This window comes from Alexandromys fortis, unplaced genomic scaffold (genome assembly GCF_014885135.2).
Source record: "Alexandromys fortis isolate MF-2015 unplaced genomic scaffold, M_Fortis_MF-2015_v1.1 scaffold_8_9099976_23576923, whole genome shotgun sequence".
Taxonomy (NCBI): domain Eukaryota; kingdom Metazoa; phylum Chordata; class Mammalia; order Rodentia; family Cricetidae; genus Alexandromys; species Alexandromys fortis.
The window spans coordinates 1,102,203-1,128,552 of record NW_026067899.1 but is presented as its reverse complement, the minus strand read 5'-3'; the positions used below and the strand labels follow the sequence as shown (position 1 = coordinate 1,128,552).

The 26,350-nt window shown below is 44.5% G+C and overlaps 1 protein-coding gene and 1 long non-coding RNA gene across 3 annotated transcripts in view; one reads left to right on the top strand and one right to left on the bottom strand.

Annotated features, from left to right (window-relative positions):
* Map3k20 (mitogen-activated protein kinase kinase kinase 20) overlaps window positions 1-3,037 on the top strand; it is a 147,074-nt gene extending 144,037 nt beyond the window's left edge. For both annotated transcript variants that reach the window (XM_050121435.1, XM_050121443.1), the window contains exon 20: window positions 1,651-3,037. In XM_050121435.1, coding sequence (XP_049977392.1) covers window positions 1,651-2,351 — 701 coding nt within the window. In that variant the 3' untranslated portion in view covers window positions 2,352-3,037. The remainder of the gene's footprint in view (window positions 1-1,650) is intronic.
* Window positions 3,038-5,413: 2,376 nt separating this feature from the next.
* LOC126489203 (uncharacterized) lies at window positions 5,414-14,415 on the bottom strand. Its single transcript, XR_007588883.1, has 3 exons — window positions 14,304-14,415; window positions 14,097-14,181; window positions 5,414-5,949 (listed from the first exon to the last, which is right to left on the bottom strand). It is a non-coding gene; the product is annotated as an uncharacterized lncRNA (long non-coding RNA).
* Window positions 14,416-26,350: the final 11,935 nt, after the last annotated feature.

The following is a 26,350-nucleotide window of genomic DNA, read 5'->3' as shown; positions in this document are numbered from 1 at the left end:
CAGAGTGAGACCAAGAGGAAAGGATAACTTCTAACACTAATGTTTGTAGGGCACATCTTACTTCTATAGGGCTTTATAACTACCATCTGTGTCATCCTTATGACAACCCCCATGCATCCTGTTCTCCTGTATTTCCTCTTCTGTGAGGCTGTTCTTCCCACTGCCAAATTCGTATTACACAAAAGCTTCCAATGACTTCTAAGTTCTACATGGCTCAAATCCTACCATGTCACCAAATAAACATTTGTTTTAATCACTCTCAGTTCCAGATCCCTGTGGTAACACTGACGGAGGTACTTCCTCCATGAATGCGCCTATTAGCCAATGAAGTGTACCACCAGGACGTGATGGTGGCAGATAGCAGGGCACAAGGCTGGGGTTGGGGATAGGTTGTGAGGACATCCCCATTGTGACAATGGCGTTCCTTTCCCCAAACAGAACTCTGCCCAGACCCCAAATAGATGTCCTTTACATCTTCTAAGCAGAATCTTTAAGAAACAGTAAATTACTCTTCCTGTAAGAGTGTACACCGGAAAAGTCAGCACCTTCCACTTCCTGCTAAACTTGCTCCAGACTGATTCCCTCTGAAAAGCTGCATCTGGCTTCCTTCAATTTTCAGCCTGTGTCCCTGGCCCTTCTGTCTCCCTCCACACTCCTTTGACTCACTTTTCCAGTGGGATGGGAAGACTCCAGATCTCCTGCTAGATCAGTCACACCCTATTTTGCCTGCCAGTAACAGAAAACCCAGCTTCACCTGACTTATCTCAGTGGGTCTCACAGTTTGGTCCTGCAATGTCCTCTGTGAACCTGTCAGAGATGCTCACCCTCCCACCCATCTCCAGATGTACCGAAGCAGATGTTCTAGGTCTAGAACCAGCAGTCTGCATTTAAAGGAACCCTCTGAAGTCCCTCAAACACTGATTTAAATGAATAAAATGTATTGCCTTCCATCGCTAAAAGTCCAAAGGTGATAGGTTCTGAATGCAGTACAACAAGCAAGTTTGACTATGGAGTCTTGAGGGATGGCCTCTTCCTTTCCTGTCGTCATCCTTGCTGTACTGGCTTTGCCCACGGCCCGCTGCTGAGTCTGCTGCCCTGGAAACACAGTGATGCCCTGAAGGCACCAGGTGTCAGTCCTGACCTCCTCTCCTATTTAGTAGAAATGCCTTCCTGGAATCCAGGCGACTACCCCACACCAATTCTGCTTTGCACGGAACGGCAATATGTCCTCTGCTGCCAACTGTATGTCTGTCGTGGGCAGAAGAGGCCTAGCTTCCCTTGGCACACATGGCCGCAGACAGGAGCTCAAACTCGGGCCTCTTGGAAGCTAAACCCGTAGAGAAGTGGCAGTTTAGGAAGACGGTGCTGCGACACTGTATCATTCCTTGGAGATGAGGTTCCTAATACAGTTAGAATCACGGCAGCAGAAATAGAAAACCACATTATGTATTCTTAATGACAATTTACCGGTCTGCCCAAGGGTTCGTGGCAGTAAAGAGAAAGGCCTATGTACCTTGCCTGAAACTTCCATGCATGGCAATGCTTGGCACGCCCCCCAAGCAGCCCGGAGATTGATTTCCTGAGCCAGGCTTATGAATTAGGCATTCGGTTTTGTGGCATGGAAGATGCTCATTTACATTTCCCCTGCAGGTGCGGACTGCCAGTGGTTAGACACTCTGCGCTTGCGGCAGATTGCATCCCACACTTCTCTACAGCGTTCCCAGAGCAACCCCATCCTGGGGTCCCCTTTCTTCTCATACTTTGCCAACCAAGATTCCTATGCCGCCGCGGTGAGGCGCACCCAGACGCCCGTGAAGTACCAGCAGATCACACCCATCAACCCTTCCAGGAGCTCCTCCCCGACGCAGTACGGGCTCACCAAAAACTTCTCCTCCCTGCACCTCAACTCCAGGGACAGCGGCTTCTCCAGCCTCAACACCGACAGCTCCTCCGAGAGAGGCCGCTACTCGGACCGCAGCAGAAACAAATACAGCCGCGGGAGTGCATCCCTCAACTCTTCCCCCAGGGGAAGGTACGGGGGCAAAAGTCAGCATTCTGCACCTTCACGGGAAAGGTATTCTGGAAAGTACTACAGGGTGCCCCAGCCAGCACTGAACACTCATCAGTCCCCTGACTTCAAGAGGAACCCGAATGAGCGTAGTGCGCCCAGGACCATCCCCGGGATGCCTCTGCACCCCGAGGCTGCCTCCAGAGGCGGCGAAGAGGAGAGCAGGGTGAGCGAAGGGGGCTGGACTAAAGTGGAGAACCGGAAGAAGACGCACAGGCAACTTCCGGCCAAGAGTGGCAAGGAGAGAACCCGGGGCAACTACCGCGGGCGGAGGAACTTTTGATGATTTGAATAGATGGGCTTTTCCAAGCGGGTTTTGCGGTGGTTTGTGCAATAGAGACTTTTGGTAACAAGACATCTTCAGATTCCAGAAACCAAAAAGACTAGTTTCGGGGCTAGGAAACACCTTTTAATTGAAAGGACAACCAAAGCAGGGCCACAATTATGGCCGTTGGTTTTCTAGTGGTGGCGATTCGACTTGACCATAACTGTCTATGTTTCGTACCCTGAATTAATATTGAAACAGGAAGGGCTGTGCCATTAATTCCATGCTGGACAGGTTCTCCCTAGCCAACTTGGGACTAGAATAAAGCTAGCTAGTGTGGGCCACGGAAATATCAAATTTCTAGATGAAAACAGGACATGTCTTATTTTCCCTTTCATCTAAGGTCCCAAGAATACTCCGCAAGGCACTGTGGCTGATCCTTTATTTAAAATGTGGATATTTTGTTCATCGTGAGTTTTTTGCGTTGATTTAACTACTGCGATAAAAAAAAATATATCATTTATCTTTATTGTTGAGGGATATTTTTAAAATGCCTCCCTAAATTTTGTGCCCAAGGCAAGGGAGTCACTCATCTCAACCCTGTTAGTATTTATTTTAGTGAGATATTCGTGTTTCTGTCATGGTCAGAACTGAAGTGATTTGGCTTGTCATTTTTAGGTAATAAAAAAGATGGTTAAAGTTAATGTTGACTGTATGGTATTTATCTCATTTATTGAGGCTCATCAGACAAAAGGTCTGAATGGCCTGGAGATTTGTGACTGCTTCCTTTCCTGAGCTCCCGGGACTCTGGTTGGGTGTTAGTTCCCACCTTCACCAAAGAAGGAGCAAGGAGGGGGAAAACAGTCCATACAGCATCCTTGGTATGTCAGAACTCTAAAAACCTAAAAACAAACAAACAAACAAACAAAAACAGATGGAACAGGATGTTACCATCTCAGGCTAAAATCCAGGGAAATTACCATCAGCCTTGTTAGAGCGAGACAATAAATCCCAGCCTTGCAGCGAGTCGGTGTGGAGCAGCAGGGAGTTAAGAGGAGGCTGTGTATAGTCTAGAGCCGGTAGCTTGTGACACACGAGGATACGAGGATGGGGTTTGCAGCACTGTGAAATGCTTCCTGATTTACAAATCAGAAAGTCAGGTTGGCAACAAACCTGTTGTGCGTCACATAGATAAATGTTACCCTCAGTATGCTAAGATTCTTTTCAGTACTCATTGGCACTAAACACTAGGTGCCCTTTGGTCTCGGGGATTCTGGATGCCCCGTGGGGCTCCAGATGAGTCATGGGTATTCTATAGGGTTGAATTCTCTTCTTATGTTAGAGAGAGCAGGCTGGTGCAGTACGTGGGGTCTGCTGGGATCATCAAGGATCTTGTAGGATCAAAGTCGAGACGGTAGGAAATAGCTTTCATTGACAAGGGAAACGTCATGGCCCAAAATTGATTCGGCAACTTAATTTTATTGACCATCTGCACTAACTCACAAGCAAAGCAAGGGGTGTGCAAATCAAGATCATTTTGGTGGGTATGCAGTACTCATGTTCATCATGGCGGACCAACTCGTAAAGCCCCTACTCTTCCTTTTCTCCCCGCCTTCATATCAAGCCAAGCCTGCCTCCAGTTCTTTTTTTCCCTTTGGCCTTTCTTCATGTTCGAACAACAGCAACAGAAAGTGTTTGAGCAAAGTGCTATCTTTATATGCTGTTTCCAAATAGGCAGTCCATTACTAGAGAATTTTTGGATAAACAGCTGGATGCTGTCTTGAATCAGTCACTCTGAAAGGAATAGCAAGCATGGTGTGAGTCGGTACAGCAAATACACAGTGTGGGGAAATGGTGACATGTCCCCTTTAAAAGGTGCTGTGCAAGTGACCTGTTGGTGTCGTGCCCCTCGCCACCATCTTGCTTTTGTGGATCCTGAGTTAGAAGATCCAAACTAGCATTAAAGTGGCGGCATGTTCTCAGCCTTCTTTTGTACAGTGGTTGAGCATACAAAAAAAAAAAAAAAGTTACTGCAGCAGCCCAACAAACTGACCACTTTGTAATGTCTCATGGAAAAATACTTGTCAGCATTGAAGCTTCCAGTCAAAATCAAAACAAGAACAGCTGCAGTCTGGTTTTGGGTTGTAAAGAAACAGAAGAGTTGGATGTGCTTTTCTGGCTTGGCGCGCTCTCTCTCTCTCTCTCTCTCTCTCTGATGCTTACTCATCAAACATAATTTGCCAGGTTAGAAGACAAATGTAAGTTAAAAGCAGAACAAGAATTAACAGGACATGTATCATCAAAATAACTGGCAAAACAGAAATGTAAAAAATAGCAGCCTAGGGTTTAGTTACACACTTAACATCCAGAAGGCCTTGGGTTCAGTTCTCAAAACAAGCAACAAAGTGAATCATTTTCCAACAGTCAGGAAGCGTGTTCGCTGGAAGAGGCTGAGGTTAGGGCAGACGGGAAAATTTCTAGGTAAGAACCTAAGGTATAGCACGTAGCAGAGCACGTGCATTCACAAGTGAGCCGACCAATAATTGTTTTCATCTGGTTCACAGCGAATGTGAAAAATTAAACAATGTCCTTTCGATGATGGAGAGTGAAATTTATTTCAGTAAAATCTACCTGGGAACTCTACCTTCACTACCTTTCCCAGCGCAGTGGTACCAAAGCAGTTTATAGGCTCCCTAGTACCCTTCTCTGCAATATATTTTACCTGAGCAAGTTGGCACAGAGGTGGAATGCTTCTGCGGGAAATTGGGTTAAGGAACTTCCTGCAAAAGCCAGCTCCCAGCTGAAATATGAATGCAAAAAAAAAGTTTTAAATACATAAATTACGTTCCTTGTAAACTTTAAATTATATATTAAACCCATGGGAAAACCCCATTCTGAGGGAAAACGATAATATCAAAGAGCCAAGGAAAGGGCTCACTTGCTGCTCAAGCCTGACAGTGAAACAGTAAACTCGGTGTCCACACGATGAGGTGAAAAGCAGCGAATGGCCCAGGAGCTCGAGGGCTGGCCAGCCTAGAGAACAAGGGGAGGCAAAGAAATGAGAGACTTCTTGCTTCTTGACATGAAGTGGAAGGTGAGGACCGACTGTTGAGTATTATCCTCTAACCACCACGCTCATGCCTTGTCAGGTACATGCCCTCACTCATGTACACACACACACACACACACACAACATACATAACACACATACACACACATGATCGATGTTATACCACAAAAGAAATTAAATAGATAAAAATATTTACTCTGTATTTGTATTAACAAAACCATTGCTCAATATTTATCTAACTGATCTAGTTATCTATAAAAACAGCATCAAGGTATCCTGGGGTCAGAACAGAGTGGTCAGAATATCCAAGAGTTCAACATGGCAAGGCCGAAACATCCTCAAAGTACTCTGATTTCACTGTGCCTCTTCCAAGGCAGAGGTCCCAAAATAATTTATAAACTTCCTAGGAGCCGTCTTCCACAGTCTTCCACCTCGACAGGTTGGTACAGATGTGGTATGCTCAGGAACTCTGGCTCCAGAAACTGATGTCATGAGCTGCCAGGGCTTGGTTGTGTGAACTTGTCCGGAATGGAGCATCAATTAATTCTGAAATTACAGAGACTGCACTTTAGGAGCCTTAAACAATGTCTTGCTATTGTTGAATTTAAGAACTACCTTAATTTAAGAACTACCTTGAGTCCCGGCTGCCCCGAGGAGATAAGAGCTCAGGCCTAGGCCTAGCTCCTCTGGTCCACCTGCCAGTTCTGCGACTGCCTTATGAGGTGACTGGCGTGGCAAAGAGCCAAACCCACGGCAGAGAGTTTCCAGTTACTCATGCCAGTGGCTTCTTTCTCGCCCTCTTACCTAACCAGTGGTCATGCCTGGCCAAGCCACCACAGTTCAAAACTGGAGGCTTCTCCAACCTCTGTTCACAGCTAAAGTTCAGCCCTGATAACTCAGTCTACCGGAGGAGTTCCTTTCCTACCAACAGCTGTGTTTCTCTCAGCCCTCGGAGTCCAGCTGAGAGAAAAGATTTGAGCAAAACCTTCACACAGGCCACTCTCTGTCAAAGCTCACATAAGCAGAACAGTAATCACCAGCAAGGCCCACCCAAAGGGACTTAGAGATCCACTGGGTCTGCAAAGTACACAGCTGTGGCGGTGGTGATCATGTGACCAAGCTCTTGCCCCTCTTCTGTATTGCACTTCCTAGGGCCCTCAGGGACTCACTCAGGCATCCCATTCAGCCACGCAAATTAGCCGCCCTTTTGTCTGTTAACTTCAAAACTTTGTACACCAACCCGCTTCCACAGGCAGCCTGAGCCTGCAGCAGAAAGGTTGCTCTCTGTCGGGAGTGTTCCATGATCTCCAGCCGCCGCCCTGTCCTGCCCTATTTGGCAATACAGTCACATATATCGATCTCTCTATTGGAATTTTCCCCAGGTCTGTCTGCATTTGCTTGCAAGGATAGGCTGTGAGATGCATGGTCATATTATATATATTGTATATTGTTACATATTATACTATATTAATTATTGTATCTTGGTCACTAATAGAGCTTTTAAACAATACTCCATCTATTCAGTGCATGGAATGATAGATAACTAACGAGGCTACCAGACCTTCAAATCCTCTAAATTCTTGTTCTAATTTCACACTCATCAAGTGTCATTAATAGAGCCTCCAAACCAAAAAGTAGATCTAGTGTTAAAGCAGCTGCCTTTCTGATATCATCTACATCCATCTCTGGAGAACTTGCACACGAGTCTGCCCCTGAACACAACCCCAAGATGAGACATCGGTTATGTTCTGGGCCATATTTACTAGGAGTCACTTCTGGGTGTCCTGAGGCCTTCACAGGAAAGACCAGCCTGGTTTTCCCAAAATGCTTCTCCTTGCCTTGGAGGAAACTGGGTTCATGTTTGTTTGGAAGTCGTACACTCAGCATAGCACTCTGAATGCCGGCTTTCAGTTACTGCTGCCACGGGAGGGACAAAGAACAGAGATACTGCGTGTATGGTACCCAGAACTATGCACAAACCCTGCCCCCGGCCGGGCGATGGTGGCGCACGCCTTTAATCCCAGCACTCGGGAGGCAGAGGCAGGCTGATCTCTGTGAGTTCTAGACCAGCCTGGTCTACAGAGCTAGTGCCAGGACAGGCTCCAAAGCCACTGAGAAACCCTGTCTCGAAAAAAAAAAAAAAAAAAAAAACCTGCCCCTGGCAGTTGTCTTTACCCGTCCCAGGTCCTAAGCCCACTCTAAGGGCCTCACAATGCCCATTCTCACTGAGGCTGGCGAGGTTTTGTGTTGATCAGGACAATTCAAGATTTGTCAGCTGGTTGTGCCTGATTATCAAGATGTCCAAACTGGCTCCTTTGCTATGTGTAAGCAATTTAATTTTGAGCCTAATTTTAATCTGCTTTACACTGTATGTCTGCATCTGCTGTGTTAAAGCCATCATTAGCATTTAAAGGGAAAACTGACGGTATTGATCACTCTTATTAAAACCAAACAACTGTACAGCCGAGAGAATGAGCAGGCTCTCCAGCCACTGCAGCCCCAGCCAAAGTCGATGTCCTCAAAACATCAACACAGATGGAAAATGGGACATCAAAGCAGGGGTGCGACATCTGCAAGGGGCACTTAAAGCTTGCCACCCCACCCCAGATCCCCAGCTTCTGATCTTCTTGAAAACAGCCAGCTCCCTTTGTTTCTGAACTCCTTACATGTCTTCCAGCTAACAAACAATGGCTTCTTGATAGGCTTTGGTGCGTGAATACATCTAAGAAAGGTTAAGAATCCTTTGTGTTATATAAAATGTCCCTCGGGATCAATCACATCTTTATTACAGACCTTGTAATAGCTTTGGATTGCTGTGTAACAAATGTCCCCCAAGAATAACTTAAATCTTTATGATCCCATATGGTTTCTATGGGTCCAAAAATTCAGGAGTGGCCTTGATGGCTGGTTCTGTTTTTTTGAGACAGGGTCTTTGTCTTAGAGGGTTTTGTTTTGTTTTGTTGCTGTGAAAAGACACCATGACCACAGCAACTCTTATAAGGAAAACGTTTAATTGAGAGACTTGCTTACAATCCGGAGGTTCAGTCCGTTGTTATCATGCCAGGGAGCATGGTGCTGGAGGGATAGCCGAGAGTCCTATATCTTGCAGGCAACAGGAATTTGACTGACAGTCACACTGAAGGCCACCTGAGCAAAAGAGACCTTGAGCTCCGCCCCCACAGTGACACACTTCCTCCAACAAGGCCACACCTCCGAATAGTGCCATTTTCTTTGGGGGCCATTTTCTTTCAAACCACCACAGTCTTGCTGTTTCTTACACTCCTGGAACTGAATTTAGTCCAGGGTGGCCTTGAACTTGTGATCCCAAGCTGCCTCAGCCTCTAGAATGTCTCACTGCGCGTGTCTCATCCTGCTGGGCTGCTCTGAGATTTTGAAGAAGTACCAATAGAGGGTTGACCGAGTTGCATTCCTATGAAGGAGGCAGGAGAAGCTGCTTCCAAGATAGTCTCTCTAATGGTACTTACTGGTTGTTGGCAAAATGCCTCAGTTTCTCCTTGTGTATGTCTTTCCACAAGCTCTAAGCACTTGGGGTATAGTGACTGGATTCTTAGGAGAGAGCTACCCAAGAGGCTAAGGACAGACACACTATATTTTTTGCTTGGTTTCAGAACCCTTGCCAAGTCCTTTATGGACTATCTTGCTGCTTGCACAGGTTAACCTTGTTCAGTCTCAAAGGAAGAAAACACCAGGCAGTGAAAGTCCTTGGAAGGTCATTTCGTAAGCTGACTACCAGGGACACCCATAGTCTCCATATTCCCCTTTGTAATTTGAATCTTAATTTTGTCTCTTTTGCTTGTTTTACATTTTCCACAATCTATAAGTTAAATGTGAGCATAGTTCATTTGGACACAGAACAGGAAGAACTAGTACCCTGGACTTGGATTTCTCAGTCTCCAGAACTATAAGAAACCAAAGAACCAGCCTGCCTCCATCTTGGGCTTGAAAGCCATCTTATAATAAAGACAAACTAGGTTCATTCCTGTTTATGATTAAATCTGTTTCTCAAGGGTTAGACTATGCCCTTCTTGTAATCTAGCTACAGATGGTTCTGCACTGCCTGTTCCAGGAATGGCAATCATGTCTTTGTTTCAAAAAGTTAATAACTGTCTTGCAACCTTACCTTTGTTTCAGAAGGGTTGCTATGGTTACCTTGTTATGACTGCCTGTTCTTATGACCACCTTGCAATCAAGTGTTTGTTTCAGGAGGTTATTATGATTAACTTGTTATGCTTATGTTCTGCTCCTGCATCCCCACCTATTTTGCCTGCCAAATCTCCATTTGGAAAGCTCCACCCCTGAGCTATAAAAAGCCTTGTCTTCCTCACATCCAATGCTGACTTCTCAAGCACCATCTTATGGGGAGCAGCTCATGTACACAAATAAAAATGCCTCCTTTAATTAATTTGGCTGTATGATTTGGGTCTGGTCTTTCTCCTCCAATCTTTGGATTAACAAATCAAACATTCCTTTTTTAATCTATTTATTATTTGTATTTTATGTGCTTTGGTGTTTTGCCTGCATGTATGTCTGTGTGAGGGTGTCAGATCCCCTGGAAAAAGGAGTTATAGATAGTTGTGAGCTGCCATGTGCGTGCTGGGAATTGAACCTGGGTCCTTTGGAAGAGAAACCAGTGCTTTTAACCACTGAACTATCTCTCCAGCCCCTGAAATGTTCCTTTTTAGCAGCCTAATCTATGTCAAAGGTTTGAACCCTAAAAATGGCTTTGACATTAGACTGAGGTGTGACTCAATGGTAAAGTATTTGCCTGGCATGTGCCAGGCCCTGGGCTGCATGGTTGCCAGTGAAAGAGACACCATACCTGTTCAAACTCACAGAAGTAGTGCTTCTGATTATAGTTAGCATTTACTCACTGTATTGTGCCAAGCCTGTTCTAAATTCCTTCCTTGTTTAACCACCCAAACCTATGAATTAGATGCTATTATTGTCTCCATTTTCCACTTGAGGAGGTTAGCTATTTATCCAAAGTAATTAGAAGAAAAGAAGAACCATAAGAGGGTAGGACCCACAAAGACTAGAGAATGCCTCAGAATTTGAGGTGCCTGGAATGCTAAGCCCTCGCTCTGGTGTTATACCATTGATGCAATTAAGTTGTCAGTTGTAGCCAACAGGGAAAGGACAAGAGGGTTGCAAAAGATATGACCCTGCTTTCTTCCTCCCAGAATTCTATCTTAACCCACATAAGTTCTGCCCTATCAAAAGGCCAAGGCAGTCTCTTTATTCAACCAATGAAAACAACACACAAACAGAAGGCTCCTACACTAGCCTAGGCTTGCTCCCAATTAGTTCTTGGAACTTAAACTGTTTATATTAATCTACATTCTACCCTGTGGCTCATTACTTTTCCTTAGTACCATATGTCCAACTTCCTCCACATCTCATTGGCAAATCCCCCACTCTCAGATTCTTCCCAGAGTTCCTATCTCTGCCCAGAAGTCCTGCCTGTCATCTCCTGCCTAGCTATTGGCCATTCAGCTCTTTATTAAACCAATCAGGTGTCTTAGGCTGGTGAGGTAAAACAGCAACACATCTTCACACAGTGTGATCAAACATCCTGCACACATACTAAAGGACATGAAGTCTTCACACCACCAGATGTGGTGGTTCCTGGCTATAATTTACCACTGAGACTGAGGCAGGAGGATCTTAAGTTCAAAGTCAGCCTGGAGTACACTATAGAGTAAGCCCTTGTCTCAAAACATGATGAAATGGCATTGATTTTGTTTACATTTAGTTTATGGATTCATCAGGGCAGTAAAACATTGAAAGACAACTGTAAATTACGACGCTTATATTCTTTTCAGTGGTGGTGTTTAAGAAACATTTATAACCAGAGTAATAATACTTAGAGAATGTAATAATCTCTTTCTTCCAAACACTCCTTTAAATTTTTTTTTTTGGTTTTTTTTTCGACACAGGGTTTCTCTGTGGCTTTGGAGCCTGTCCTGGCACTAGCTCTGTAGACCAGGCTGGTCTCGAACTCACAGAGATCCGCCTGCCTCTGCCTTCCGAGTGCTGGGATTAAAGGCGTGCGCCACCATCGCCCGGCTAAATTTTTTATTACATTTATTAATTTGTTTATGCAAAGGTGGGGGCAGGTTGTATATACCATGACAATTCTACCAAGTGAGTCCCAGGGATTGAACTCATGGCGTTGAATTTGTCTACAAATACCTTTACCTGCTGAGCCACCTTGCCAGCCCATGTTCTTCCTTTTATAGGAATATAATAAATTGCTCAGCAGTGGTAGCACACCTCTTTAATCCCAGCAATCAGGAGGCAGAGGCAGGCAGATATGTAAATTCAAGACCAACCTGGCCTACAGCATGAGTTCCAGGACAGCCGGGGCTCCACAAAGAAACCCTGTCTTGCAAAAACCTAAATAAGTAAATAATTTAAAAAGTTGTTTGACTTTAGACAATAGTGATTTAGCTCAGCCCTTCTCATTTTCAGATGGTGGGCAGGACCCTGGGGCGTAAAGAAAGCTACTGAGCTACTTGAGACCCAAACTGTTGTTTTTATCTACCTGCTGGGTACTTGGGTCCCACAGGAAGATGGTGACAGATCTCTATTGTTTAGAACTCTTTGTTTTGGAGACTCAGACCCAGAAGAGATTTCTCTTTGCCTCCCCATCACCTGGCTGTAGCCACTTCCCGAGGTTTCCGCCTTTATTCTCACCCGGCCCCAGAAGTGGCCATCATCAGAATCAGTCACTGTGTGTCAAGTGTTTTCTAAGTGTGTCATTGGACCTCACAAGTCCTGCATTGTTTTCGGTTCTGTTCCGTTGACCATTTTGTTTTTCTGAGCCTTTGTCTGGCTGGCGTTTCTCTAGCAGGGCAGCTTTTCGGGCTGAATAGCAGCTGAGTGCTCCTGCAGGGTGGCCCCTATCAGACCATTGTGCTTGTTACAGGCACCAGGAATTAATGATACTTGTCTAGTCATTATCTTGAGAGCTTGTTGTTGTCCTTAAAGAGAGATGGTTCATTTTCCTTGGTATATGACTGTGGTGATTTGGTTCTCAATAAAAGCCAGTTTGCATACTTGTGAGGTCATTGTATTCTACCGTGTTCTGCTGCGAGCTCTGTTTCCCTCAGCCAGGTTCTCTCAAAGGAAACATCCTGCCCCTGGTACCCTTGACCATCACTTTTACACAGCTGGAGTTTCTCAGACAAACAGGAAACCTATCAGATGGAACGGTGCCTGGCCGTCATTGGTGCTAAACAAGCAAGCCTCAGATGTGGGGGCTGCCAGGGGCTGCCTGTGTTACGACATCTTATCTACACTTTCCAGATGTGGAAAAAATTTCCAGGAGGTATTAGGGAAACAAAGAAAGCCATCCGAATTAGAATGCAGAGGAACCTAACTTTCGTCTTTGGTCCAATCACTGTGCTCTCCTTCACCACATTGTCACCTCAGGACAAGGCCGAGTCCGGCCGCAGTTTGGGAAATACAGCCCGCAGAAGCTTCACCAGGTTGTGTTCACCCCTGTAATCTTCAGGAGAGATGTAGGGCAGAGACAGATGCTCAGGCCCGCTAGCCCGGAGTACACAGCATCAAATAACAACATCCAAGAAAAAGGCTGTCTCTCAAGTAAGAGCTGACAGCAGAGCTTGTCTTGCACACACATAAAAAAAAAAAAAAAAAAAAAAAAAGATAAAACTCCTGGGGTTGGCAGAGGCTCGGTGGCAGAACACGTGCTTTGTATGCACAAGGCTCTGAATTTGGTGCCATTATCACGAAGAACAAAAACTCAGGATGAAACTCAGGGGGCCCCAGGTATGAGGGCAAACCAGATTATCTGAGCTCCAACTCCGACACACACTTTCTTTTTTTATTTGATTTGATTTATTTGTATTTTATGGGTGAGGGCTCTGCATGTGTGCCTGCAGGCCAGAAGAGGGCATCTGATCCCACTAGAGATGGTTGTGAGCCACCATGTGGTTGCTGGGAATTGAACTCAAAACCTCTGGAAGGGCAGCCCTAAAACCCCTGAGGCATCTCTGCAGTCCCCCAACTCACACTTTCAAACTGTGATCAATTACCTACCCAAACTGCGTTTCGGTTTCATCAAGAGCATCATAAGATAATAATAGTACCTACCCCATCTCATAAGCTAAACTGCTTAGTACCGTGAGAGCCCTGCATGCAAGTAGCTATTACAATATACAATCAATATTATAAAAGTGAGATCCACTCCAACACCTATCAGTCATTTGAGTGACACACTGCCTCCATGCTTGACCCTGGTTCATGAAAACCACTGTCAGAAAATCAGTAAAACGCACATACAATTGTCACAGTGAAGGGAATCGGCCGCACACAGTCTCCAAAGCAATTTCTGCCTGACAGGCAATACTGGAAGCTAACTGGCAGTTAACAGGAAGTTAGCTTCCCAGCAAACAAACTTGATTGGGTCTCTAATAAACTAGAGTGTTAGCCCCTGAGTTCTGAGGCTAGAAAGTCCAGTCAGGTGCTGGAATGTGGTCTCCCTTAGTATTTTGCAGCCCAGGGTTACACTGCCTTCATTTCAGCCCCACCCAGTGATGTTCCCACATACACAAAAGCTGTAAAAAACAAAAAAAAACATCAACTCAGCTTGCTGAAACCTGCTGCACAGAGAGACAGGCATGTCCCAGTTACTGTCTAACACTTACCTAGGGGCTTGCACGAGTTCATTCTTGCTCCTTTGCTTCCTGTATACCTTCCGTCTGGAACACAGGTGTTTGCTTGTGCCAACATCTGGGAGGGGTCGAGAGATGGGGCTGAAGACCAAACCTATCTCCCTTAAAGCCCATGTTTTCCACACAGCCGACCCCCACTTAGTCTGAGGTCATGTTTCAAAGACCGCATCTAAATTTTACCTCTCTAGGGAAGTGTCTTGAGATCTCACTGCTAGATTATTGAAACACCAAAGACAAAACCACTTCATTTGGTCACTGAGAGGAAAAGAGCTTGAGCCGGAAGGCCCTCCTGACGCTTCCTGTCTACCAATGATCACATTCCCCAAGACAGTGGCGATGAGGACACTTTGTCAGTGACTGCATGTGGTGCTGGAGCATTGGTCACTGATTCAAGGTGTCAACCCTGAAAAGAATTCCTGGACTAGCTGCTATAAAGTTAGGAGTCAGCGAGGCTTAGGAGACAAAGAGGTGCCCAGAAAAAGTAAGACATATCCAAGTGTGGGCAAGTGCTTCCCACGGGAGAACAGAGAATGTAAGATACGTCCCACTGTGGGATGGGCTCGAGGAAGAGGCACAATGGTTCCATTCACGTCTTAGCATTAACCTTATAGACCATTCTCTGGACTTTCAAGTTATATCTTATCTGGTTGCTAGGAAGCTTGCTGGCTTGCTGGCTTTTGATAAGGAAAATTACAGGGTGGCTCTGAAGATATCTTAGGCAAAGTGATCATCTGATAAGGTAAAACCAGAAGCCCCAGGGTTACACAATGGTTTTAGTGAGTGCTGTCCTGTCCCTGTAAAAAGAGGTCTCTGGGGAGATTCCCAGAACATCCTTTGTAGCTGGGAAGAAATGCCTCAAGCAGTTAAGAGTGCTGGAATTCTTGTTTCTCTGCTAGCTTCAGTGAGAGCCAGGGTGAGGGCCTTCTCACGTCTTCAATAAACAATTATGACTCCAGCTAAGAGTTTAAACAGACTGTATATACAATTACTTTCTTTCTTTCTTTTTTTTTTTTTTTTTTTTTGGTTTTTCAAGACAGGGTTTCTCTGTAGCTTTGGTGCCTGTCCCGGAACTAGCTCTTGTAGACCAGGCTGGCCTCGAACTCCCAGAGATCCGCCTGCCTCTGCCTCCCGAGTGCTGGGATTAAAGGCGTGCGCCACCACCGCCGGGCTACAATTACTTTCTTTTTTTTTAATATTTATTTATTATGTATACAATATTCTGTCTGTGTGTGTGTGTGCCTGCAGGCCAGAAGAGGGTATTACAGATGGTCATGAGCCACCATGTGGTTGCTGGGAATTGAACTCAGGACCTTTGGAAGAGCAGGCAGTGCTCTTAACCTCTGAGCCATCTTTCCAGCCCTACAATTACTTTCTTTAATAGAATTTTCCCCCTAGTATAGGCCTCACTGTGTAGCCTTAGCTAGCCTGCAACTCACTAGGTAGACCAGGCTGACTTCAAACTCACACAACTCCTGCCTTTGCCTCCTAAGTACTAGGATTAAAGGTGTGCACCACAGTACCTGGCCTTGAAATTTTTAAAATATTACACTCGTGTCCTTGTGTGATTGAAAATTGGGCGACATTTTCGCTCTCGGTTATACTCTTATTGTCTCTTCTTGATGAATTCCCTGTCCTGAGCACTGAGATTGCTTGACTGTTTCCAAGTTATACACGATGCTGCAACGAACATCTTTATATCAAAACTCACGTGCTCTCTGCATATTATTCCCAGAGGATGTAAATTCCCAGATGGGAAGAAGAGAGAGAAGTAAAGCAGACAAGAGTGGATGAGAAAGAGTGGCAGGTTTGGGAAAAGGAGATGACTACACAAAATACAGGTGGGGGCCTGTTTGTTTGGTATCACATCACGTATGATTCAGGACGCTCGGCAGCTTGTTTTAGTTTTCAGAACTGTTGCGGTACTCTCGTACAGACCCATAGGCTCCACTGTGATATTTGCATGTAAGAAGCCTCCATCATAACAGTAGACTAGTTTATATTGCTCTCTTCATATTTAGCAAGCCAAACTCTATTCCTAAATGCATCCTGTAAACCAGCAATTTTTGCAACTGTGTCCTCAGGTTTAGATTTCTCAGTGTAATCTTCCTTACACATTCGTTTCTCTGCTGAGATCCCCCCCACTATTTGCTCCTTGTGACTTTCTTTATAGTGTTCCGTCCGGCAACTTCTCTGCATTCTTTGATGGCTAATTCGAACATGTGCCATCTCTAGGTGCGCTTCTACCTTATAGTTCCTTTTCCTTGCCTGTAAGGTGGAATTCCCCTGTTTCTATGTGCTAGCTACTTCCTGCTTTATTGAACATTGCGAGTGATACTTTGTGGGGACTCTGGCTTTTGTTACGTTTCTCTGAAGATTTCCGTCCTATAAACAAATTATTGGCTGGCCACCTCAAGTTTAAGAGTCTTGATTGATGTCCCCACCACCACCATCACCACTGCTGGCCTATTTAAAACCCAAGGTGTTTACTCGATCTCTTTAACCTGGCAGCCCTCAAATGCCAAACCCCTCTGCAGTAGACAACAGCGAGTTTGCCTGATCAGTTCTTCCAAGCTTCCAAACTTTCCCTTTCCACTGGACATGGCAGGGTCATCTGAATAAGCTGAGTTCAGAGGCGGATGAAGTATTTGACAGTTTTGAAGCAGATGTGGGGACCCCCTCCTCTGTGGCTCCTCCTTTTCTGGGCGTTCACCCTAGGTTTCTAGTCAGGTCTCAGCCTCTAACTGCTTAAAATGGGGTTTTCAGAGGCTTCTGCCTGCCATACTGTACACGTACTGTACACGCGGGAAGGGGCGAGGTAGATGTGGCATTCTGCTGGCCTTTGTGGTTTCTGTTTCTGAGGCCAGAGGTCTGCAGTTTCTGCCCCATGTTCCCTCTCTGGGTTCTTTGAAGAGCTGGGAAGCTTTGTCTAAAACTGACCATTGTTTCCTTTGGGAGAATTACTGCAGTTCTTTCTGCACTGTTGCCAGCACCAGAACTCTCTGGTCTCTACCCACAGGACTGTGTCTTTTTCCTGTTCCCCTGGCCCCCAACCTGCCTTTCTCCTTTTATTTCTGAAGCCTTACAATATTTTACATCTTTGTTGAGAGACAAAAGACCTGCATAAGGTAACTTTGGGGGCCAGTGGTGGTGGCGCACACCTTAATCCCAGCTCCCTGGAGGCAGAGGCCATGGAGGAGTGCTGCTTACTGGCTTGCTCCTAATAGATTGTTCTGTGTGCTTTCTTATAGAACCAGGGTCCACCAGCCCATGGAATGGCACCACCCACAATGGGCTGGGCCCTCCCCCATCAGTCACCAATTAAGAAATCACCCTACAGGCTTGCCTGCAGCCCAGTCTTATGGAGGCATTGTCTCAATTTAGGTTCCCATCCATCAAATGACTTTAGTTTACTGTGAAGCGGACATAAAATTATGCAACGTAATTTCTCTTCTAATCCTACACAAGTCTTCCTAAATACATTAAGGACGTCTCAATCTGATGTTCACAGGCTCTTTATCAGTGGATTCTTTTTGTTTAGCAAAGCCAGAACGGGAGTCAGACTTCAGAAGACAGCAACATGCAACTAACCCTTGATCATGTTTTATGCATTTCTCCACCATGTTATTACCGGAAAATTCTATGGATTTTTAACTTTTAGCCATGACTTCAAAAATTTACATATGCAAAAATATCTCAACTAAAACTTAATGAACGTTAGATGACTGTCTAAGGGTCACACGGTTAGAGCAAGCCATGAGTGAACTAGCAAAGCTAGAAAAACATTGTTCAATAACATTCTTCCCCCAACCAGCAACCAGAGGTGAAGACAACCTAGAGTTCGGAAGAGAAGTCAGGACAAGAAATGTGGACTTGAGAATTCAAAGGCTTGAGACCTTCAGTCCAGTGCCATTGTTAGAATCAGGTCTTATAACTTATAAAGGTTGTTGAGAATGTAGCCATTCTAAGAGGGTCTATCTTTGGTCCCCTGAGATGTTTTTATCCTTACAGGTTGTTACATTTTTGTAAGAATCAGTATAAAATGCTCAATTGCACTTCTGATTTATGTTTTTTCATTTGATTCTTGCTTTGTATTTCTGACCATTGTGAGGATAACTTTCAAATACCTCTCTAAGTTCATTTGTATGAATGTCTCTGATGAAAACTTCTTCCGTTTCAGAAGTATCCATTGTTACCTTTCTTTTTTGCTACATTGATCTTGAGGCTGAAAGAGTTGTAAAATTTTCTTTTAAGCCATTTGACTCTAGTCCTGGACCAGGTCAATATCACCTGAAAAAACGAACACTTCTGTTAGCCAAAGAATATAAAGAAAATAAACCCCTAGAGAGACAGCATTGACCGGAGATTAGAAGAAGGGGCTCTCAGGATGATAATCCAATTTAATCAGCTGTAGGTTTTTTTTTTTATGATCTCCCCACTATCTGCCTTCCCTACCTTGGCTTTTCAAGGGTTGATATGACAACCTACTGCCAATATTTATTCAACAAAGGCACACCTTTATTTTCTTAAGCAACTAGGTTTTTGTTAGTCTCCATGGAGCAACTGGCTCTTTGATCTATTTTGGAGGATGGAATGGCGGGAAAAAAAAATCTGCTAAGGGTATGCTCCCACACATATATGCACAACTGCTGTTTCTGGCAGGCAGCCTGCTAAAGTTGAGTGACACCTAGAACGTGGACTTTAGAACACTTAAGTGACAAGGAATTTGGAGAAGCTGTGGCCATGTGTGTTGTCACCTGAGTATGTTACGTATTCGTTTAGTAAAATTGCTTTTAAGACTTAAAATTGGTTTTCATACATTTTCCTGAAACTGCTGATTTGGTTTCTTTGTATTGATCCTGCTTGGGGTTCAATAAGTTTCCTCCATCTGTAAGCTTGGGAAATTTTTAGTTGCGGCTCCTCAAATATCTCCTCTGTTCCATTCACTTCCCTTTCTTCTTGGGACTCTAATTACTCATAGGTTTCTCTGGTCACAGAGGACACTAAGCTACTTTTCTTTCCTACACTCCCAAGCACGTTCCGTCTGTCCTCCAGGTTGGATAATTCCAAACACTCTGCTTTTAGGATTCTTTACTTTTGCATCCTCCCCAGCCATCTGATGAGCCCCTCATTCTGTTTCAGTTACTCTGTTTCCGGTCACAGAATTTCCACGAGATTCCTTTTTATACCTTTGGTCTCTGTGCTAACATCTCCTGTTTGCTTATTTATTGTATTTTCCTTTCTTCCCTTAAGCGCGGCTTGTTTGTTTGCTTTCAAACTTTATTTTATTCGTGTTTTGCCTGTATGTGTGTCTGTGTGAGGGTGTTGGATCCTGGAGTTACAGACGGTTATGAGCTGCCATGTGGGTGCTGGGAACTGAACCCAGGTCCCCTGGAGAAACAGCCTGTGCTCTTAACCACTGAGCCATCTCTCCATCCCCTTAACCATGGTTTTAATGTTTTAAAAGCCTTCGTTTTTACTTTCAACATCTAGGGAAACTTCAAGTCAGTCTGCATTGACTGTTAAATTGGATTTTCTTTTTTTCTTTTTTCTTTCTATATCTAGGGATTTGGGACTTTCATCCAAGACACCCTAGAGACTCTGGATTGTATTCTAGTGTCCCAAAGAGTCTCAGCTGTTGGCTTTAACAGGAAGTTAACTGGGCCTAGCTCAAGCTCAAACACCAACAGCTGGAATCTCTGTCCTGCTGTGTTGTCTTACAGTCAGCTAGCAATCTGGGCAAGCTCGGGGCTGGCTTTTCCTTTAGGTTTGAATTGTATATTAGCCTAATTTAAAAAATAATAGCGGGGGAGGGGGAGTGGCTGTAGAGAAGGCTCAGTGGTTGGGAGCATTGCCTACTCTTCCAAAGGTCCTGAGTTCAATTCCCAGCAACCACATGGTGGCTCACAACCATCTGTAATGAGATCTGGTGCCCTCTTCTGCCTGTAGGCACATACACAGACAGAATATTGTATACATAATAAATAAATATAAAAAAAATAATAGCGGGACTGGAGAAGTGACTCAGTAGGTACCAGCACAGACTGCTCTTGTAGGGCACCCAGGTTCAGATACTGGGAGCCCGTTTTGGTGGCCCATAACAGCCTGTAAGTCCAGCTCCAGGGGATCTGACATGCTCTTCTGGTCTCTGCAGACAGCTTCTCACACACACACAGACACAGACACACACACACACACACACATACACACGAACACACATGCACACGCACGCACACACACACCCAGACAGACATACACACACCCAGACATCGTTTAAATTAAAAATCTCTATATGTTACATATAATTATATTTTGTAATCATTTTATAATATAATGATAAAATACATAATAATATATTGCTGGAGAATGGAAGTGACAGGCAGAGAGTGCCACTGAGCTATACCCCAACTTGCTTCATTTCAAATAATTAAACTCTCCCATTTTGAGATAACTGTAGTCTCTTCGTGCAGCCAGAAGACTCTATAGAGATCCCACTACTGTTTAGTAGTTTCCCACAACCTTAATATTTCCCAGATAATAGTGGAGGAGCAGGCAGGTTGCCCCTAGAGACAAATACACGAGGTCATCTTCCCAGGTGTTGTTGCCGGTTCAAGGTCAGAGCTTGAAACAACCTTTGTTTTCATGCAATCCCTACCACTTGAGGACCAGGTCATTAACTGTTATTGTTAAGTCTTGAAGCTAAACGTTTTCTGCCTGGAACCCTAGGCCTTGTATTCACTGGGAAAGAAAGAGTTAACTTGCTTTCTTTCTGCTTAAGGTTTGGAATTCAGCTTGCAGCCACAGGAGATAGCAAGCAGCTTGGCTGTCTGCTTGTACTTTGTATGCTGCCTGGGCATTTCAGAGGTCTTTCTCTTGCTATTCTGCTACTACCTTGAGACTCCAAAGTTCCTCCATTTTTAAGTAATAATATGACTCTGATGAAATATCACCACCATTATCATAACACCATTATCATATGATATATCATATCGTAACAAGTCCAGAAAAAGTCACCCACTATGTCTGCACTGGTCAGAATGACCCTATCAGGATACCCAAACAATATCTGTTTGTATCCGCTAGACTCAGACGTCCTTGTGGGCATCAGATCAAACTGTTGTCTTGAAAATTCCACTGTATCCAACCAATGACTTTAAAAAATCGCATGCCCATACCCTATCCTAAAAAGCCAAGGCTTGTGCCACCCTGCTTTGTGGTTTGTCCCTTTAAAAATCCCCTACCCTAAAGCCTCGAGGCCATTTTTCTCCACCCCCTGTGTTGCAACTCGACCAGGCTAGCCTGAAAAAATCAATCAACTTTAGTGTGTTTGCATCAGATAACGGGCTCTGTGGTGGCCTTGTTTGGGGGTCCCGTGATGTGGGCATAACAATAGTACAGTATCACTGCATGATTGACACTGGTGGAGTGTCCCTCAAGTTTTTTTGTTTGTTTGTTTGTTTGTTTGAGACAGGGTTTCTCTGTGGTTTGGGAGCCCATCCTGGAACTAGCTCTTGTAGACCAGGCTGGTTTCGAACTCACAGAGATCCGCCTGCCTCTGCCTCCCAAATGCTGGAATTAAAGGCGTGTGCCACCACCGCCGGGCTCTCAAGTTTTGTTTTTATTCTTGCATCTGCTTTCCTTCTGCCTGAAGCAGCACCTTAGCCCTTGTCAACCATTAGTCTCTCCTCTGTTTCCATTACTTATTATTGCAGAACCATACAGACTCTAACTTCTGGGGTTCGATTATTTGAGATAGTTTTATTTATGTAGCTAAGGCTAGCCTGGAGTGCAATCTCTCCTAGGCTGTGGTTATAGGTGTATTCCACCACAATCAGCTATATTTGGGTGCTCTGCTTGCCATAATTTTTATATTATTGTATGACAAGCTCCAGCTTGATGAACCTATGAGTGTTATTGGGGTGACTTACAGGAGGAGGGTGAGGGGTTCCTTATAGGAGGAATATCGACTCAAGGACAGCTGTGTCACCACAGCCCACCCAGAGCACAAAAGCTGAACCTGGAGCAGGCCAAACAGCCTGAAGGCCGCTCAACAGGTTTTTGGGTTTGCAGGTGCCTTCCAAGCAGCTTGGCTGACTTCTGCTTACTGCAGGTAGCTGATCTGGTGTCAGAGTTTTCGTAGCCTGGTGGTCTGAGAATAACTCTCAGAAGTTTTTTACCGTTTACTCTTGGGTAAGAGGGGCCTGGTGAATCTTGTCAGTTTCAGGGACTTTCTGAAGTTATTTTGAGTTGTCCACTTTGTATCTCGAGCTTCGGTTCGGGACAGAAGGCTTGTCTATGGGAGGAAACCCTTGCACAACATATCCAGGTGGAGATATATGTGTAATTAATACAATTGTTTTTCGTAATTGTCAAAAAGCTGGTGAAAATGAAACAGACGAGGAATCTTTATCTGACAGTGACTTTGAAGATAGTAAACAGAAGAAAAGAATAGCTGCTGACAGTCAACAGACTTTGCTGGAGGTCAGGATCTTGAACAAATCCCTGGTGCCACAGACAGCTGTGGAGAATTGATGTTTCTCATGAAATGGAAGAATTCAAATAAGGCCAACTTGGGGCTGGCAAGCGCATATATGAAGTGTCCTCAAATTGCAATTGTTTTATTTTATAAGGACAAACTGACTAGAATTCCTTCCCCAAAGATGGAGCTCACTAATTAAGAAAATGCCTACAGCTCAGGACCACCTACAGTGGGCTGGGCCCTCACACATCAGCCATTCAGCAAGAAATGCTCCAAAGATATCCCTCCAGGCCGATCTGAAGGAAGCATCTTCTCAGCTGGGGTGCCTTTTCTCTGGATGTGTTGGCTGGTTGTGTGTCAGCTTGGCACAAGCTAGAGCTATCAGACAAGAGGAAACCTCAACTGAGAAACTATCTCCATAAGACTGGACTGCCATCGTAATAGCTACTCTTGGTGGTCAACTTTGACCACATCTGGAATTAACTAAAACCCCAAAGTGGACGGCTGCACCTGCTAGGGATTTTTGCAGGAAGGTCCACTTCCAATCAGGATCTTTGAGACAGGAAGACAACCTTTAGTCCAGATCTTTCTGGGTGGTTTGGGGGTTTTTGTTTGTTTTTTGGTTTTGGTTTTGTGGTTGAGACAGGGTTTTTCTGTGTAGACAGAGAAAACTGCCCTGAAACTCACTCGGTAGACCAGACTGGCCTCCACCTCACAGTGATCCACTTGCCTCTGCAGCTAACCCAGATCTTTTGAGGTGGATTCCCACCTCTAATCTGGGCCATGCCTTCTGCTGGCAGTGTATATAAGGACATGAAGTAGGAAGTTTTGCTCTTTGCCTGTTTGTTCTCACCTTGCAAACAAGTCCGTTCCTTCACTGGCGTGAGAGTCTACTTCTTCAGGATTCCAGTGCACACTGAAGACCAGTGAAACACACAACCTTGTGGTCTGAACATTACTGGATTCTTGGACCTTTTATATATAGGCAGACATTGTTGGATTAGCTGGAACACAGCCTGAAAATCATTCTAATAAATCCCCTTAATGTATATAGTTCTGTTACTTTAGAAAACCCCAACTAATACAGTAGGCAACCATGTAGACCATTTTCTTAATGAGTGATCAATGGGGAGGGCCCAGTCCATTGTGAGTGGTGTCCTCTCTGGGCTGATGATCCTGGGTTCTTTAAGACAGCAGGCTGAGCAAGCCATGAGGAACAAGCTAGTAAGTAGCACCCATCAAAGGCCTCTGCATCAGCTCCTGCCTCCAGGCTCCTGCCCTGTTTGAGTTCTTGCCCTGACTTCCTTCAACAATGGAGTACAATGTGGACATATAAGCCAAATAAACTCTTTCCTTCCCCATTTGCTTTTGGTCATGGTGTTTCATCACAGCAATGATAGCCCTGACTAGGACACTAGATGACTCTAGTTTGTATCAAGTTGACAGAAACTCACCATCACACTAACCAAGGCTTAAATGGTCATGCACAGTTTCCTCCTGTGAGTTATTCCTTTACGGAAAGATGTCATATATATATATACTAAAAGATTTATGCTAAGGAGGTTTGTGAAATTGGAATCATGGTTAGAGATGTTGGTAATCTAGCATCTGCTGACATAAATGGACAAACAGATTTTGGTAACACAATCATTTGGTAACACAAATCATTGACCTGTCTCATTCCTTACTGGTAGGGTCTTCTTTAATTTTCATCATTTCATTATTGGCACGAGGCTGTGGTGTACTGGTGTGGATCCAGGGTGTCTGCCTCCTTAGACAGCTACATGGTGTCTCCCTGACTCCGCCTTCTTTTCTCCTCTATCTCTGCTTGGAATTCTTGCCTTGCTCTATTCTGGGCTGCCATAGGCCCAAAGCAACTTCTTTATTTTGGTAATAAACCATATTCACAGCATACACAGGGGAATCCCACAGTGTTACTGGTTCAACAGAAGCCAGAAAAATAGTTTTGTAATATTAATATCTGAATATCATCCAACTGTATATTGTTTACTTTATTGTGGATAATGGTGAACAGTGGTCAATAAATAGTTTTCATTTCTTTAGAATAAAATGGCACAGATGTTACATTTTCATAAGGAAGTCTCAACTGCAAATGAGTTCCTCTTTTAAGACAAAGCTGTCATGGATTTCCTGTAGTACCTTTGTCTCTGGAAAGAAACAGTCTCTATAGTAGAGGCTGGAGGTTACCTCAGGCAGCCACACACAGGTGCCAGTGCCAGACTCTTCTCTCTGACGAAGGTGGAAGAAGAAAGACGAGTATGAATTGATGTACTGTGTGGGATTGGAAGGGTACCAAGGTGAGGGACTAGAGCAGGGATGTGCAAGGTTGCTCCCGTGGTCCACAAAGGAGGGAGAAGGCGCTGCTCCAGAAGAGGCCTCCTCCAGGTGAGTCCTGGTGGGAGCAAGGTGGCCCGTGGGTGGCAGTTTAAGAGCATACAAACCATTGTTCCCTAGGAGGAGGAATTAAGAAGGCATTCCACTAAGATTTGTTGGTTGAAGTTTAGTTGTTGCTAGCCGTTGCCAACACTTAATGAGTAGGTCCATGGAATAAAACCAAAAACTTTCCCAACTGCAAAAAACAAACAAACAAAAGGTAATAGGGAAGAGCTGGAGTGTGGCGGTGTGTGCAGCTTTGATCCCAGAACTGGGAAGGCAGAGGACCTCTGTGAGTTCGAGACCAGCCTGGTCTACAGAGCTAGTTCCAGGACAGGCTCCAAAGCCACAGAGAAACCCTGTCTTGAAAAACCCAAAAAAAAAAAAAAAAAAAAAAAAAAAAAAAAAAAGAAAGAAAGAAAGCAGGCTGAGCAAGCCATGAGGAACAAGTGAGACAGAGGCTAGCTAGGATTAAACAGGGAAACCCTATCTCAAAAGACAAAAGAAAACAACAAACAAAACAGGTTTAAAAAAATATTCTATTTCTCTGAGAGGCAGAATTAGGTCTGAGTTGTAATTGAGGTCCCTTAGTGTTGGAACTGACTGGATGGAACTGATCAGAGTTAAGCTTTACACTGAATATTTGAAGACACACACAGAATACTGTTTTTTTTTTTTTTTTTTTTTTTTGATTTTCGAGACAGGGTTTCTCGGTAGCTTTTTGGTTCCTGTCCTGGAACTAGCTCTTCTAGACCAGTTCACCATGGAAAATGTTCATCCAAGAAGATATATTTCATTCCTGATAAGAATGGAAGGCCGGCCGGGCAGTGGTGGTGCATGCCTTTAATCCCAGCACTTGGGAGGCAGAGGCAGGTGGATCTCTGTGAGTTCGAGGCCAGCCTGGTCTACAAGAGCTAGTTCCAGGACAGGAACCAAAAAGCTACGGAGAAACCCTGTCTCGAATAATCAAAAAAAAAAAAAGGAATGGATACACACGGGGGCTGGAGAGATGGCTCAAAGGTTAAGAGCACTGCCTGTTCTTCCAGAGTCCTGAGTTCAATTCCCAGCAACCACATGGTGGCTCACAACCATCTAGAATGAGATCTGGTACACTCTTCATGTCTGGTGGCATACATGCAGATAGAACACTGTATCCATAATAAATAAATAAATATTTAAAAAAGAAAGAATGGATACACACACATACACATCTTTTCATTTATTTCTTTAATATTCTGTAATCAAGTATCTGTTGTCAGCAAACTGACCTAGTAAGACAATGTTGACCTAGAATGAATAGCCAACATTCCAGTACAATCCAAGGGAAATAATCTGTGAACTACCAGAAGTCCCTGGG